Genomic DNA, 16489 nt, shown 5'->3' on the forward strand with positions numbered 1-16489 from the left:
AACCAAGACAAGGAAAACTGTATTAAAATGATGATACCTAGGTGAGAACAAAACCCTAGAACTAGCTTATGAGCCCCAAGGAGTGAAATGCTCCTACATATAATAAAAGCAGCAGGTTCCTCTGAACTCCGCTGGCTCCTGGAGTGCAGGCTTCAGAGCAAAGCCCAAGCCTTGACTAGCTAACCTTGAGAGAAAGCTTCGCTCCTCTTCTGAAAGTTCTGCTTTCCTTGGGAGATTCCTGCCTCAGGCGGCTTCCACAGAAGCAAAAAATAGCTCAGAGGAGACGTCTGATTCTGCATCTCAATCTATGTGAACTGGATGAACTCAGTAATGCCTTGGAAGGAATGATTAGAAAAGATGGAAAGAAAAGAACAGGCTAAAAATTCAAAGTAGTAATTATATTTTTAAAAGAAAAAAAAGGATTTTTATGAGCACCACAGCTTTGCTAGCAAATGACTTACGTAAGTCACTTCCCTCGTGGATGAAAACCTCCAAATTTTCCTCAGGTCAAGGAGGAGAGTATTTTCTCTTCCGTGGTGTTGTCAATTCTTATTAGAATTAAGCTTCTGCAGGATATAATGGGGAGCTTTCAGTTACTTCTCAGCCCTTCTGACCCTCATTTCACTCTCAGTTTGTTTATTTATACATAAACAAACCAATTTGACTGCTATGTTTGTCTGCCTTCTACTTGCTTTGATGGGACCTATTTATAACACGTACTCAGTTGCTAAAGCCTTTGAGCACCCAAGCTAAGCAACCAAATGCAATTTATTTGCAACAAAGATCACAAATGCCTGTGACCTGCTACCTGTCATCCCAGACCAACCCAAAGAAAATTACAACACCCAAAGTGAAAAGTGTTTCAGATATGAAGTCCCTAGATATTTCATTCCTCCAAATGATTTCTTTTTTTCACATTCACCAACTGAAGGTAAAAAGTGTTGACAAGTTATTTGGGAAAACTGGGTCAGGGCTGTGTTTTTTAGGACTCAACATGATATAAAATAGAGTAATACAGCTAAAATATAGAAGGTGGAGCAAAGTAGACTCATATCTTTTCAGGTTCCAAGTCATCTTCAATCTCTTCCAGATAATCCTTGAAATAAAAGATGCCCTATCAGGACTTCCCTGGTGGCGCAGTGGTTAAGAATCCGCCTGCCAATGCAGGGGACGTGGGTTCGAGCTCTGGTCCACGACATGCCATGGAGCAAGTAAGCCCGTACGCCACAACTACTGAGCCTGTGCTCTAGAGCCCACGAGCCACAACTACTGAGCCCGTGTGCCACAACTACTGAAGCCCACGTGCCTAGAGCCCATGCTCCACAAGAGAAGCCACCGCAATGAGAACCCTGAGCACCGCAATGAAGAGTAGCCCTCACTCACCACAACTAGAGAAAGCCCACTCAGAGCAATGAAGACCCAACGCAACCAAAAATAAATAAAATTTTAAAAAAAGATGCCCTATCATTTAGGAAAACATTATTTATATAAATTTCTTATTAATTAGAGGCAAATTTAAACCTGGGGGACAGAATAGGTCCTCACTGGATTGTTAACAAGTAGCTTCCAGCCAATAACAAGGTTTCATTAGTCCCGTTCTACAGATGAGAAAACTAAGGCTCAGAATTAAGTGACTAGCCCAATTCAAAATCCATACTCGAAGAATCCTCTACACATATCCCCTCCTATGGATATAAATAAATGGTCACCTGGTAAGACCTTCTTTTCCTATCTCAGTCCTTCCTTCTCCCCCATACAGCAATGCTGAGAGCAACAAAGCTGCCTTTGGCTGGTGATGCCATCATGTGGCCAAAATGGAAATTGTCTGAACCAAACTTTGCCTCACTTCTCCCATTTTTGCCTCTCAGGGAATCATGCATATATTACAAAGCTTTCCCAAACGTGTACACACACACACACACACACACACACACACACACACACACACACACACCCTTTTCATCTTTTAACTTTCTTCTTCTTCCCTCCTCATTCTCAGCACACCGCTGCCTAAAAGTCTTCTTGGGTTCTCTATCATCTCTGCAGAATTAAGTCAAATTCCTTAGCTGGCAAAGTCCTGCACACACATGACTTCTGTTTTAACTTCTCTTTCTTAGATCCCAGCATTCTACATCTTTTGAGCCACTCTGAACTCATTATTTCTTGCACACAACAAGGCCCTTTCATAAGACAACATTTTTATAAATGCTATCTCTTCTGCTTGGAAAACACCTTCAAGCCCGCTCTCTACAATCCTTTCTACATACTGAACCAACTCCTTCAAAACTCAAACATATCTCCTCTGCAGTGGAGGCTTCTCTGACTCCTCCAGGCAATTAGCTGTACATTCACAATGCTCCCAGAACCTCTCCCCTACCCTTTTTATTCCTATATCTATGCTTCTGTACCTGTGATATGGTATTAGTCATTTACTCAACAGTCGGTATCTATGCACAAGGCATTGGAATACAGTAAATTACCTTTGTATTCCCACTGCATAACACAGGGCCGGGAAAGTAGTAGGCAGTCAGTAAATGTTTGTTGAATGAAAAAGTGAAAGGAGACTGGGCCGGACTGAAGCTAGACTGGGCCCAGCATGAGGCATCAGGTGAACAAATTTCGTTTTAAGGCCAAACAAGCAGGTTAACCTTACCCAAGATAATCGTGAATTACAGTGGACACTGCAAGAACTTTTAACCTGGATAAGCTTTTCAACTTATGAGGTGCCCTAGAGAAAAATGGTTCTTGGCCAAGCACTCACTAAAAACAGAAGAGGGAAAACTACTTTTCTGCCTCTTCATGACCTTCTGGTGGCCAGGATAAGACCACCTGGGACATCCCACTCACTCCAGAGCCTGCAGAATCCTGGGGAAAACTGGCAGAAGAAAGCAAAGGCCGTGTGGCTGACAGGGTCTTGCTGCTCCGGCTGGGTGTCAGGATTGAGCCTCTCAGGTGGGAGAGCCGAGTTCAGGACACTGGTCCCACAGAGACCTCCCAGCTCCACGTAATATCAAACGGCGAAAGCTCTCCCAGAGATCTCCATCTCAACACAAAGACCCAGCTCCACTCAGCAAGCTACAGTGCTGAGCACCCTATGCCAAACAACTAGCAAGACAGGAACACAACCCTACCCATTAGCAGAAAGGCTGCCTAAAATCATAATAAGGTCACAGACACACCAAAACACACCACTGGACACGGTCCTGCCCACCAGAAAGTCAAGATCCAGCCTCATCCACCAGAACACAGACACTAGTCCCCTCCACCAGGAAGCCTACACAACTCACTGAACCAACCTTAGCCACTGGGGGCAGACACCAAAAACAATGGGAACTATGAACCTGCAGCCTGTGAAAAGGAGACCCCAAACACAGTAAGTGAAGCAAAATGAGAAGACAGAGAAACACACAGCAGAAGAAGGAGCAATGTAAAAAACCCACCAGACCAAATAAATGAAGAGGAAATAGTCTACCTGAAAAGGAATTCTGAGTAATGATAGTAAAGATGATCCAAAATCTTGGAAACACAATGGAGAAAATACAAGAAACATTTAACAAGGACCTAGAAGAACTAAAGAGCAAACAAACAATGATGAACAACACAATATATGAAATTAAAAATTCTCTAGAAGGAATCAATAACAGAATAACTGACGCAGAAGAATGGATAAGTGACCTGGAGGATAAAATAGTGGAAATAACTACTGCAGAGCAGAATAAAGAAAAAAGAATGAAAAGAATTGAGGACACTCTCAGAGACCTCTGGGACAACATTAAATGCACCAACATTCAACTTACAGGGGTCTCAGAAAAAGAAGAGAAAAAGAAAGGGACTGAGAAAATATTTGAAGAGATTATAGTTGAAGACTTCCCTAATATAGGAGAGGAAATAGTCAATCTAGTCCAGGAAGCGCAGAGAGTCCCATACAGGTTAAATCCAAGAAGAAACACACCAAGACACATATCAAACCATCAAAAATTAAATGAAAAGAAAAAATATTAAAAGCAGCAATGGAAAACCAATAAATAACATAGCAGGGAATCCCCATAAGGTTAACAGCTGATCTTTCAGCAGAAACTCTGCAAGCCAGAAGGGACTGGCAGGACATATTTACAGTGATGAAAGGGAAAAACCTACAGCCAAGATTACTCTACCCAGCAAGGATCTCATTCAGATTCGATGGAGAAATTAAAACCTTTACAGACAAGCAAAAGCTAAGAGAATTCAGCACCACCAAACCAGCTTTACGACAAAGGCTAAAGGAGCTTCTCTAGGCTGGAAACACAAGAGAAGGAAAAGACCTACAATAACAAACCCAAAACAATTACGAAAATGGGAATAGGAACATACATATCGATAATTACCTTAAATGTAAATGGATTAAATGGTCCAACCAAAAGACATAGACAGGCTGAATGGATACAAAAGCAAGATCTGTATATATGCTGTCTACAAGGCACCCACTTCAGACCTAGGGACACATACAGACTGAAAGTGAGGGGATGGAAAAAGATATTCCATGCAAATGGAAAACAAAAGAAAGCTGGAGTAGCAATTCTCATATCAGACAAAATAGACTTTAAAATACAGACTATTACAAGAGACAAAGAAGAACACTACATAATGATCAAGGGGTCAATCCAAGAAGATAGAGCAATAGTAAATATTTATGCACCCAACATAGGAGCACCTCAATACATAAGGCAAATACTAACAGCCATAAAAGGGGAAATCGACAGTAACACAATCATAGTAGGGGACTTTAACCCCCCCCCACTTTCACCAATGGACAGATCATGAAAAATGAATATAAATAAGGAAACACAAACTTTAAATGATACATTAAACAAGATGGACTTCATTGATATTTATAGCATATTCCATCCAAAAACAACAGAATACACTTTCTTCTCAAGTGCTCCAGGATAGATCGTATCTTGGGTCACAAATCAAGCCTTGGTAAATTTAAGAAAACTGAAATCGTATCAAGTATCTTTTTTGGCCACAACGCTATGAGACTAGATATCAATTACAGGAAAAAATCTGTAAAAAATACAAACACATGGAGGCTAGACAATATACTACTAAATAACCAAGAGATCACTAAGGAAATCAAAGAGGAAATCAAAAAATACCTAGAAACAAAGGACAATGAAAACATGAGGAACTAAAACCCACAGGATGCAGCAAAAGCAGTTCTAAGAGGGAAGTTTATAGCAATACAATCCTACCTCACGAAACAAGAAACATCTGAAATAAACAACCTAATCTTACACCTAAAGCAACTAGAGAAAGAAGAACAAAAACCCCCAAAGTTAGCTGAATGAAAGAAACCATAAAGATCAGACCAGAAATAAGTGAAAAAGAAATGAAGGAAACAATAGCAAAGATCAAGAAAACTGAAAGCTTGTTCTTTGATAAGATAAACAAAATTGATAAACCATTAACCAGGCTATTCAGGAAAACAAGGGAGAAGACTCAAATCAATAGAATTAGAAACGAAAAAGGAGAAGTAACAACTGACACTGCAGAAATACCAAAGATCATGAGAGATTACTACAAGCAACTATATGCCAATAAAATGGACAACCAAGAAGAAATGGAAAAATTCTTAGAAAAGCACAACCTTCTGAGACTGAACCAGGAAGAAACAGAAAATATAAACAGACCAATCACAAGCACTGAAATTGAGACTGTAATTAAAAATCTTCCAACAAACAAAAGCCCAGGACCACATGGCTTCACAGGCGAATTCTATCAAAAATTTAGAGAAGAGCTAACACCTATCCTTCTCAAACTCTTCCAAAATATAGCAGAGGGAGGAACACTCCCAAACTCATTCTATGAGGCCACCATCACCCTGATACCAAAACCAGACAAAGAGGTCACAAAGAACGAAAACTAAATGCTAATATCACTGATGAACATAGATGCAAATATCCTCAACAAAATACTAGCAACACAATCCAACAGCACAGTAAAAGGATCATACATCACGATCAAGTGGAGTTTATCCCAGGAATGAAAGGATTCTTCAATATATGCAAATCAATCAATGTGATAAACCATATTAACAAACTGAAGGAGAAAAACCATATGATCATCTCAACAGATGCAGAAAACGCTTCTGACAAAATTCAACACCCATTTATGATAAAAACCCTCCAGAAAGTAGGCATAGAGGGAACTTACCTCAACATAATAAAGGCCATATATGACAAACCCACAGCCAACATCATTCTCAATGATGAAAAATTGAAACCATTTCCTCTAAGATCAGGAACAAGACAAGGTTGTCCACTCTCACCACTATTATTCAAAATAGTTTTGGAAGTTTTAGCCACAGCAGTCAGAGAAGAAAAAGAAATAAAAGGAATCCTAATTGGAAAAGAAGAAGTAAAGCTGTCACTGTTTGCAGATGACATGATACTATACATAGAGAATCCTAAAGATGCTACCAGAAAACTACTAGAGCTAATCAATGAATCTGGTAAAGTTGCAGGATACAAAATTAATGCACAGAAATCTCTTGCATTCCTATACACTAACGATGAAAAATGTGAAAGAGAAATTAATGAAACACTCCCATTTACCATTGCAACAAAAAGAATAAAATACCTAGAAATAAACCTACCTAAGGAGACAAAAGACCCATATGCAGAAAACTATAAGACACTGATGAAAGAAATTAAAGATAATACAAAGAGATGGAGAGATATACCATGTTGTTAGATTGGAAGAATCAACATTGTGAAATTGACTATATTATCCAAAGCAATCTACAGATACAGAGCCATCCCTATCAAACTACCAATGGCATTTTTCACAGAACTAGAACAAAAAATTGCACAATTTGTAAGGAAACACAAAAGACACCGAATAGCCAAAGCAATCCTGAGAAAGAAAAATGGAGCTGGAGGAATCAGGCTCCCTGACTTCAGACTATAATACAAAGTTACAGTAATCAAGAGAGTATGGTCCTGGCACAAAAACAGAAATATAGATTAATGGAACAGGATAGAGAGCCCAGAGATAAACCCACACACATATGGTCACCTTATCTTTAATAAAGGAGGCAAGAATATACAATGGAGAAAAGACAGCCTCTTCAATAAGTGGTGCTGGGAAAACTGAACAGCTACATGTAAAAGTATGAGATTAGATTCACTCCCCAACACCATACACTAAAATAAGCTCAAAATGGATTAAAGACCTAACTGTAAGGCCAGACACTATAAAACTCTTAGAGGAAAACATAGGCAGAACACTCTATGACATAAATCACAGCATGATCCTTTTTGACCCACCTCCTAGAGAAATGGAAATAAAAACAAAAATAAACAAATGGGGCCTACATCAACAGACGAATGGATAAAGAAGATGTGATACATATATACAATGGAGTATTACTCAGCCATAAAAAGGAACGAAATTGGGTCATTTGTAGAGACGTGGATGGATCTAGAGACTGTCTTATGGAGTGAAGTAAGTCAGAAAGAGAAAAACAAATATCAGATATTAATGCGTATATGTGGAACCTAGATAAAAGGTACAGATGAACCAGTATGCAGGACAGAAATTGAGACAGAAATGTAGAGAACAAATGTATGGACACTAAATGGGGAAAGCAGCGGGGGGTCGGGGGGGTGGTGTGATGAATTGGGAGACTGGGATTGACATGTATACACTGATGTGTATAAAATGGATGACAGGATAAGAACCTGCTGTATAAAGAAATAAATAAAATTAAATTCAAAAACAAAACAAAAAAAAACAAATGGGGCCTCATGAAACTTAAAAGCTTTTGCACAGCAAAGGAAAACATAAACAAGATGAAAAGACAGCCCTCAGAATGGGAGAAAATATTTGCAAATGAAGCACTGACAAAGGATTAATCTCCAAAATTTACAAACAGCTCATGCAGTTCAATATGAAAAAAACAAACAACCCAATCCAAAAATGGGCAGAAGACCTAAACAGACATTTCTCCAAAGAAGATATACAGACTGCCAACAAACACATGAAAGGATGTTCAACATCACTAATCATTACATGCAAATCAAAACTACAATGAGGTATCACCTCACACCAGTCAGAATGGCCATCATCAAAAAATCTACAAACAATAAATGCTGGAGAGGGTGTGGAGAAAAGGGAACTTTCTTGCACTGTTGGTGGGAATGTAAATTGATACAGCCACTATGGAGAACAGTATGGAGGTTCCTTAAGAAACTAAAAATAGAACTACCATACGACCAGCAATCCCAGTACTGGGCATATACCGTAAGAAAACCATAATTCAAAAAGAGTCATGTACCACAATGTTCACTGCAGCTCTATTTACAACAGCCAGGACATGGAAGCAACCTAAGTTCCACTGACAGATGAATGGATAAAGAAGATGTGGCACATATATACAATGGAATATTACTCAGCCATAAAAAGAAACAAAATTGAGTTATTTGTAGTGAAGTGGATGGACCTGGAGTCTGTCATACAGAGTGAAGTATGTCAGAAAGAAAAACAAATACAGTATGCTAACACATACATATGGAATCTAGGGGGAAAAAATGCTTCTGTAGAACCTAGGGGCAGGAGAGGAATAAAGACGCAGACATAGAGAATGGACTTGAGGACACGGGGAGGGGGAAGGGTAAGGTGGGACAAAGTGAGAGAGTAGCATGGACATATATACTACCAAATGTAAAGTAGATAGCTCGTGGGAAGCAGCCACATAGCATAGGGAGATCAGCTCGGTGCTTTGTGACCACCTAGAGGGGTGGGATAGTGAGGGTAGGAGGGAGACACAAGAGGGAGGAGATATGGGGATATATGTATATGTATAGCTGATTCACTTTGTTATAAAGCAGAAACTACCACACCATTGTAAAGCAATTATACTACAATAAAGATGTTAAAAAAAAAGAAAAAAGAAAAAGCGAAAGAACGAACTACAAACAAGATCTTATCCAGGAAATATCATCAGGAAAGCCTATACTCTTCTGCTTTCCTTTTACTCAATTTATGATCTAAAAAATCAACTAAGGTATGGCATACCTATACCATGGAAACCAAAAACCATAAAAACATAGGACCCACATCTTTGCCCTCTAATGAGAGTAAATACACCCACAAGCCCTTTTCAATCTCCACAACTAATTTTGTCTTTAACACTACCATTTCAGATAATCCTTTCTCTTGTATTTAATTATAAGTAGAGTAACAATCTCTTTGCCATTTATTTATTACAAACATACGCAGTTTCCCCACAAAATATGCACTGTTTTGTGAATTAATAAACTTGTGGATTCACTTGTGAATCTCCATTTATTACACTATCTCCACTGGAAAAAATATTTCAAGTTCAAATGACAAAAGTCCTAAACTAGTGCCACACAATCCATTTTTCTTTGAAGATTTCCAAGTAAACTCAGCGGGTTCCATCTTTAGGTATCAAATGACATTTTAGCACCAAAAACAGACAGCTACAAACTGAGACTGGCCAGAAATCTCAATGTTAACCTGGGCTGGTGGCTGAAGGGCACGTATCTAAGGTTATGAGCGTTCTGGAAACAAGCCTCTACTTTACAGAGCGGAGCATGACCAGTACCCACTGACCAAATCCGGAGTGAAACACACACACACACACAACACACAAACAAATCCACAAGGACTAACTCAACCATGTTCTTTGGATCTCAGATGACCACGAACCTGAGGCAAAGGATGAACCAGTGAACCACTAGAATCTCAGTAAATGCTAAATTTAAGAGAACAAAAAGTTAGTATCAAAATACATCCCATGGATCTCAAATAAACCATGTTTAATGTGAAGGATTATCTATTTAAAGTTAGTCCTGTAGAAAACAGAGCCAAGTTTGCACTATTAGTAATTTTTTGGTTGTTATACTGAGGTCAAGCCCCAGATATGAATTTCGTTCTCATGCACCAAGTTTTAAAATCTCTGAACACCAGAAGAAATACATGTTTGTTTAATTGATGATTACAAAATAAAGTAAGTCACACATGATGATTTTGGTATAGGAAACCTCAGCCGGCCAATAAATGAGTCATTCTAAACAGCCTAGTTTTCTGAATGGGTAATAGCTTCACATGCCAAAAGAGCTCTGGAGGCTAATTACCTTGAGTGTTAATATTTGCAACGTTTATGGCATATTTCCCTCTCTTCTCAAAGAGTGTATTTAAAAATTTATCTTTTTTGGTAGTTCACTCTCATTAATGGTAAATAGCAATTATGGATTTATGTTATTACAAAGTAATGTCTGCAAGTCCGATTGAGGGTTCCTACCTTAATATTCCCAAACCTTCAGGGCTTCTGTTCCCAACTCTCGTATCTAAAGTTATAATTTTTCTGTTTCTTTCCTAGTTGTCAAGCTGTCAGGGGTCACTTTTCACCATTGGTTACAGCAACTCCTCACCCCATTCTAAATGTGCTACCCCATATATTCTATGGATCATTTTTCAAATAAAATAAAGTTAGGATTGTTATCTAAAATAAGAGTAAGTTCTGAAAGAGCATCTGAAGCATTCTCCCAGACTTTATGCCATCTATTCCAATGCTGAGTAGGCATTTTTGCCCCTTGCCTGGTCCTTGGCTAGGTTCCAGATACGTAAGGGAGCTGTGCTCCAGACAGGCTTTCTACGACAAATCTTGATGTTCCTTGTGATCCCTTAATGCAGAAGTAAACCAAACCATCACATGACCTCACTAATAAACTTCTGTCCTGGCCACATAACAAAAAGTGCAAAGTTTCCAAGGAAGCAAAATATCCAGGTTAAAAGGTTAATCCAGAAACTGGAAAATGGTCCCTATCTTACATAATGGTTATGGTTTCACATATCTACAGCATTTAGCATCATGAATAGGTAGGCAGCTTACACAAATAAGTACGGTTAAAAAAGATTTTTTGAGGGGAAAAATAACCAAATTATGTTGTTAAACTCATAGGAGTTCAATTTTTTTATTGGTTTATTAAAGTAAAAGATTTTTAAGCTAAGCAACTTCTTTTTAATTCCATACATCTAATGGCTTCACTTACTAAACGGATGGCTGCTATGTTGGTAAAAGTCTCCTCCTTTACTCAAAGGGAAAAAATGTTTCTCTAACATTTGAGTAACCTAAGGATTAATTATCATTGTTTAAAACAGCCCCTACAAGCAATGAGGTCAAGCATTCAACATAAATCACTGTACTTAAATTCTGTGCATTCTATAAAACACAAAAGTTTATATAACCTTGCTTGTCAAACCTGAAAAAGCAAGATCAAGCAGGTGATCCACACTACCCTGTCACATTAAGAATGGAAGTACGGAAGTAGGGCTTCCCTGGTGGCGCAGTGGTTGAGAGTCCACCTGCCGATGCAGGGGACACGGGTTCGTGCCCTGGTCCAGGAAGATCCCACATGTCGCGGAGCGGCTGGGCCCGTGAGCCGTAGCTGCTGAGCCTGCGCGTCCGGAGCCTATGCTCAGCAACGCGAGAGGCCACAATGGTGAGAAGCCCGCGTACCGCAAAAAAAAAAAAAAAAAAAAAAAAAAGAATGGAAGTAAAGAGGGACTTCCTGATGGTCCAGGGGTTAAGACTCCAAGCTCCCAGTGCAGGGCACCGGGGTTCGATCCCTGGTCAGGGAACTAGATCCCGCATGCCACAACTAAATAAGATCCGGCACACGGCAACAAAGATCCCCCGTGAGGCAACTAAGACCGGCGCAGCCAAATAAATAAATATTAAAAAATAATAATAATAATGGAAGTAAAGAGAGCAGGTCATCAGTTACCCTAGTTATGTTTCCACACCCTTATGAAGGAGACTGGCCTTTCAGCTATTTATAAACACAGAACTGAAAGGGAAGGGGGCCCTGCCACTGCCACCCTTGTGAGTAACCAACAGGGTGGGCTGTTCGGCTCAGGCTGAATCCGTGGGACCTGTGGGATCTCCCTCAGGATGGCCCACCACACTAGGCAGCACCGGATCCTCTGGGTGCAGTCCTGTCTGGTCAGGAAAAGGGCTGTGAGGATTTCCAGCAGTCACTGCCAGCCTATGATTCTATATATGGAAACATCCCATCCTAGTGTTTCCAGCACCACGGGCACCACACCAGGGAGGAGGAGGGAGGAGCAGGCCAGCCCTCCTCTTGCTGTGCTGCCGGCACACTCACTTTCGTGTCTCCCAGGCCCTGCTGCCCTGGACTGGACCCTGTCATCAAATGGCAGCCCAGCCCTCTGCTGAGTCTTGCAGGCTGGCGGCTCTAACATGGAACAGCTGGAAGAGGACCCTGCATTCTTCTCTCTGTGTAAACACTGGGGGCTCTGTTCACCCTCCTGCTGCAGCATGAACTAAAGAATTTTCCCCATGCAACATTACAACCAACAGACCTTTCCCCATCCCCCATCCTCACCTCCCACCCCCAGGCCCGGATATAATTTCAGTCTGTCACCACCCATGCTAGCAAACATCAAACTGCTGAACCTTTCAGTACATTCACTTTCTATGCTAGTCGAGGTGTCTGTAAATACACTAGCAGGGTAATAGGAAACAATTCTGTTATGCTCAATAAAGTTTCCTGACAAAAGCATTAATGACCCTGATTCATGCCTGCTCCCTATGAGACCCTTTCTACAAGATGTATATCAATATAAATAATATCGTGATAGTTAAGTATAACCACGTAGTATACGAACTGCAAATATTTTAATAGTCTATAGCATCACCTACAAATTATTCTGAAGACAGAGCTCTAAAATTGGAATATCCGTGGGGAAAAATGAACACAAAATTGGATTTTCATGTATTCCTCATACAGCCTCATCAAAGCTTGTCTTCTGAAGGGCAGTCCCAGGCTTCTTCATGTGTTGCTGAAATCCAAAGAGCCACGTTGCCCAAAAGAAGAAAGGGGGGGGGGAAGAGCCCAGAAAATCCAGACTCTACGTGACCTGACTTACTTATTTCCCAGGAAACTGCATGAGAGAAAAATCAATCATTCATGCTACCGTAGCTACCACATGGAATGGACTGAGGGAGTTGACAGTGGGCAAAAAAACGAAGCGGCCAGCGGAGGTTAGTGGGTGGCAGGGCCTGGGGCGGGGGCCGGTGGCGGGAGACGCCAAGGACCCAGGGGCCTCGAGGTTCTGTCGCCACGGACCAGCGGTCGGGGGGCAGGGCCAGGCCCGAGGCTGGGAACGGGGGGAGGGCGTGGACAGGACAGCGGGACGGCGGCTGCCGCGCACTTACCGGGACTGTTGGCCTCGCCTTCTAGGACGTGCAGCTCGGTGCAGTCGGCCAGCGAGTGCTCCAGGCAGAGCTGGAGGAAGCGGGCCTGGGTCTGGCTCACGCGCTTGAGCAGCGACAGCAGTGCAACAGTCTGCTCGCACTCGTTCCAGCCCTTAAACCAGCCCGCCAGCACCCCGACCTGGTCGCGAAACATCATGGTTAGGGGGCGGCCCTCGGTCTACAAAGCCCCCTCCGAGCCCCAGCCCGCCCCGCCCGCCCCAAAGTTTGGCGGAGCCGCAGCCCAGCGGCCGCCGGAGACGCGTTCCCGTTCCAAGGTGGCTCTGGTGCCCGGACGCTGCAGGTACTGCCTCGGCTCCTGCCTCTCTCGTCTGGTTTCAGTTACGTTCTGGTGGTTCTGGCTGATTTCCCCAGAGATGATGACAGACAGTAGCACGGAAATGTTTGTTGTTGTTTTTTTTAAATAACGATTTAAAAAAAATTTTTTCCCCACAAGGCACACCAACTGAAGAATGCTCTCTTTCCCCCCTCCCCCGCCTTCTTCTCGCAGCTTCGGGATGGTGATTTCCGGCGTCCCGGGGTCTCTCCCCCGCTGGGCGGCAGCTCGGACCCTTCACACCCGCATTCCCGAGTGGCGATCACCACTGGAAGGAGAGAAAAGGCTGCAGTAAGACCTCGGCCGGCGAGGGAGCGCGCGCGGGAAACGAGTGCATTAGAGGGGGTGGAGGGGGGCGCCCCGCGGGGGGTTTGGTCCCCCAAATTCCGGCCGCCCCCTCCGCACCCGGATGCTGGAGAGGAGCTATTCCCGTTCTGGGAAAGGCAAGAAGCTTCCTTCCCAGGTGCGTGAGGAGACCGCCCGGCTTCCTGTTGCTGCCGCTGCGAACGGCTAGTGCTCCCCACACACCCCACCCGGGGTGGCCTCGGGGACTGTGCCTGCAAACGCCCGCACCAGCAACAGATCTTTCTCGCGCAGAAAACTTGCAATGCGGCTGCGGAGGGGCGCGGGGGTGGGGGTGGGGGCTAATGCAAAGCAGAGGCGGAGGCAGCAGCAGCCCGAGTTCCTTCCTCCTCCTCCTCCTCCTCCTCTCCCGCCTCCTCCTCCGCCACCTCCTCCTCCCGGAGAAGCAGCCGAACGGCTGCAGCTCCATCTACAGCAACAGCCAGCATCTCCACCGCCAGGCGCCCCTCTGGATTTAGGCCGTGAGCAGCCGCGGCAACAGCTCGAGACAAAAATAAACTCTCCCCACCCAAAGCTCAGCGTCCAGCGGGCGGAGGCGCAGCCGGAGCCCCGGCTACCCCGCGCCGCGCCGCTCCAGCCCACCCGGGAGGTCTCCGAGGGCCTGCTTCGCCCTGAGCGATCAGATGTGTGCGTGCGTATGCGTCTGTGTGTATGCGAGTGTGTACGCGTGTGTGTGCTGTAGGCATCCTGCCCCCGCTGCCGCCGCCTACGGGCGGGTCTGTCCGGCCCACCGCCTCGCCCGCGCGTCCCAGGCCGAAGGCAGCACGGCTATGGGCGAACGCCGAGCGCGGAGACAGCCGAGCCTACAGCACTGCCTCCCCCGGTGGGCAGGGCGGCTCCGCGGGAACTGCGGCTCCGCGCCGCCCGCACACGCCCCCGAAGCACCGCAAAGAAGAAAAGTTCGGTTTCGGGGGCTCCCCCAGTCCTAACCCTGTTCGGGTGGCAGCCAGCGGACGGCGAAGAGAGCCCAGCGACTCAGCCAGCCCTCGAGGGGCGGCTCGCTCCCAGCACCCCGTTTCCCGGCTCCCAGAACTTCGCGGCTCCCAGAACTTCTCCCCGCCGGGAAGGGGACCCAGTGACCCACTGGGGCAAAAGAGACTGGGCGCTCACCTGGGAGCGGCTCATCCTGGCTGCTCGCGGCCCCAAGCGCGGGTCCGGGACCGCAGCGGCTCTCAGCGAGGTTGGGGGCGCCCGGAGCGCGGGCTGCGGGCCATGCCGTCGGGGCGGGCGGCGCTGAGAGAGTGCGGCGCTGCGGGTCCGGGCCGCCGCCGCCGCCGCTCCTGCCGCCTCCAGTGTCGGCTCGCGGAGGACTGAGCCGCCCGAGCCGGAGCTCCCCACATGCTACTGATTAACATACACCATTACATCATGGGCTTGGCAGGGAGCGCCCGAGAAGGGGGGAGAGGAACCCGGGCGGCGGCTGCAGCGGCGGCAAGCGGGGGGAGTCGGGGGAGGATCCCCGGGCCCGGCCTGCGGCGGGGGTGGGGGGGTGGATTCCTAAGTGGGGACCAGAAAAGGGGAGGGGAGCGGAGAGGGAGGAGCCGGATGGCGCAAAGGGGTCGGGTTGGAGGAACGGCCTGGCGGAGGGAAGAAGTTTGGGGAAGGGGAGGGGTCCAAGTGAATGCCTGCCCTCTGCTGCTTGCGTGTTCCGGAGGGGCCGGGGCGCTCGAGACGCCAGAGTGCGGGCCGGAGGGGACCCAGAGGGCGCTTGAGCGGGGACGGTGCTGCCACCGGCTGCTCGTCCTTGGGAATGTGGTTCGCCGACTCGGGTGACCACTCGGCCCAACTGGGGCCCGGGGGTGACAGAGACCTGGGGTCAAGGGCGCCGCAGGCGTGGACGTGTTCCGGGGGTCGAGGACGCGAAGGGCGGAGGAGGCCGAGGGGCGGTGCAGTGCTGGAAGAGCCTGGACGCCGGAAGGCCCGGGTCCGAGAAGCGCGAGAAGTTCCCGGGTTGCTCACCCCTCGCCCGTGTCGGACCTTGGATGCCCTTTGCTCCTGTGGGTGGCCTCGCGGCTAGCCCCACACCCCTCTCCGGCCTTGCTGTCCCCTGGGGAAGCCGCCTGACTTCTGGGGCCAGACGGGGAGCTACACCTGGCGCGCGGGCTGCGGCTGCGGCTCCGGCTGCGGGCCTGGAGCGGAGAGGAGCGCCGCCCCAGGCGGCTGGGAGGCGGGCGACGCCACCTGTCAGCGCGTCTGAGTCGCCGGGCTGGGCAGCCTTTATGTGGCCCTGCAGAGTGCACGAGGCCGAGGCCGGGCAGGGGGCTTCAGAGGTCCTCGCCGCGCACAAGAGGATGGGGGTGGAGGTGCAGCGCCGAGGCCATGCAGTTCAGGGAGGGCTGGGAAAGTGCCCTCGGGTAGTCTCGAAAGTAGAGGATTGGTTTAAAATAACCTAAAACCTAACAATCGCTGTGCCTTCCAATAGTAATCGAATATTCACAGGAGGACTTGATGACCAAATCCAGGCCGTCTCTGTGTTTTCAGTGAAAACAGTGAGCCCTGGAACA

General features: G+C 45.9%; 1 protein-coding gene across 6 annotated transcripts in view; it reads right to left on the bottom strand.

Moving 5' to 3' along the window:
• SAMD4A (sterile alpha motif domain containing 4A) overlaps window positions 1-16111 on the bottom strand; it is a 242842-nt gene extending 226731 nt beyond the window's left edge. For 4 of the 6 annotated variants that reach the window (XM_060142375.1, XM_060142360.1, XM_060142346.1 and 1 more), the window contains exons 1-2: window positions 15096-15392; window positions 13250-13890 (exon numbers count right to left, since the gene is read on the bottom strand). In XM_060142375.1, the coding sequence (XP_059998358.1) occupies window positions 13250-13445 (196 nt within the window). In that variant the 5' untranslated portion in view covers window positions 13446-13890; window positions 15096-15392. Of the gene's footprint in view, window positions 1-13249; window positions 13891-14493; window positions 14765-15095; window positions 15393-15944 lie in introns of those variants that run through there. The other 2 variants (XM_060142345.1, XM_060142354.1) reach the window with 2 other exon arrangements.
• Window positions 16112-16489: the final 378 nt, after the last annotated feature.

This window comes from Lagenorhynchus albirostris, chromosome 1, assembly GCF_949774975.1.
Source record: "Lagenorhynchus albirostris chromosome 1, mLagAlb1.1, whole genome shotgun sequence".
In the NCBI taxonomy this organism is placed as follows: domain Eukaryota; kingdom Metazoa; phylum Chordata; class Mammalia; order Artiodactyla; family Delphinidae; genus Lagenorhynchus; species Lagenorhynchus albirostris.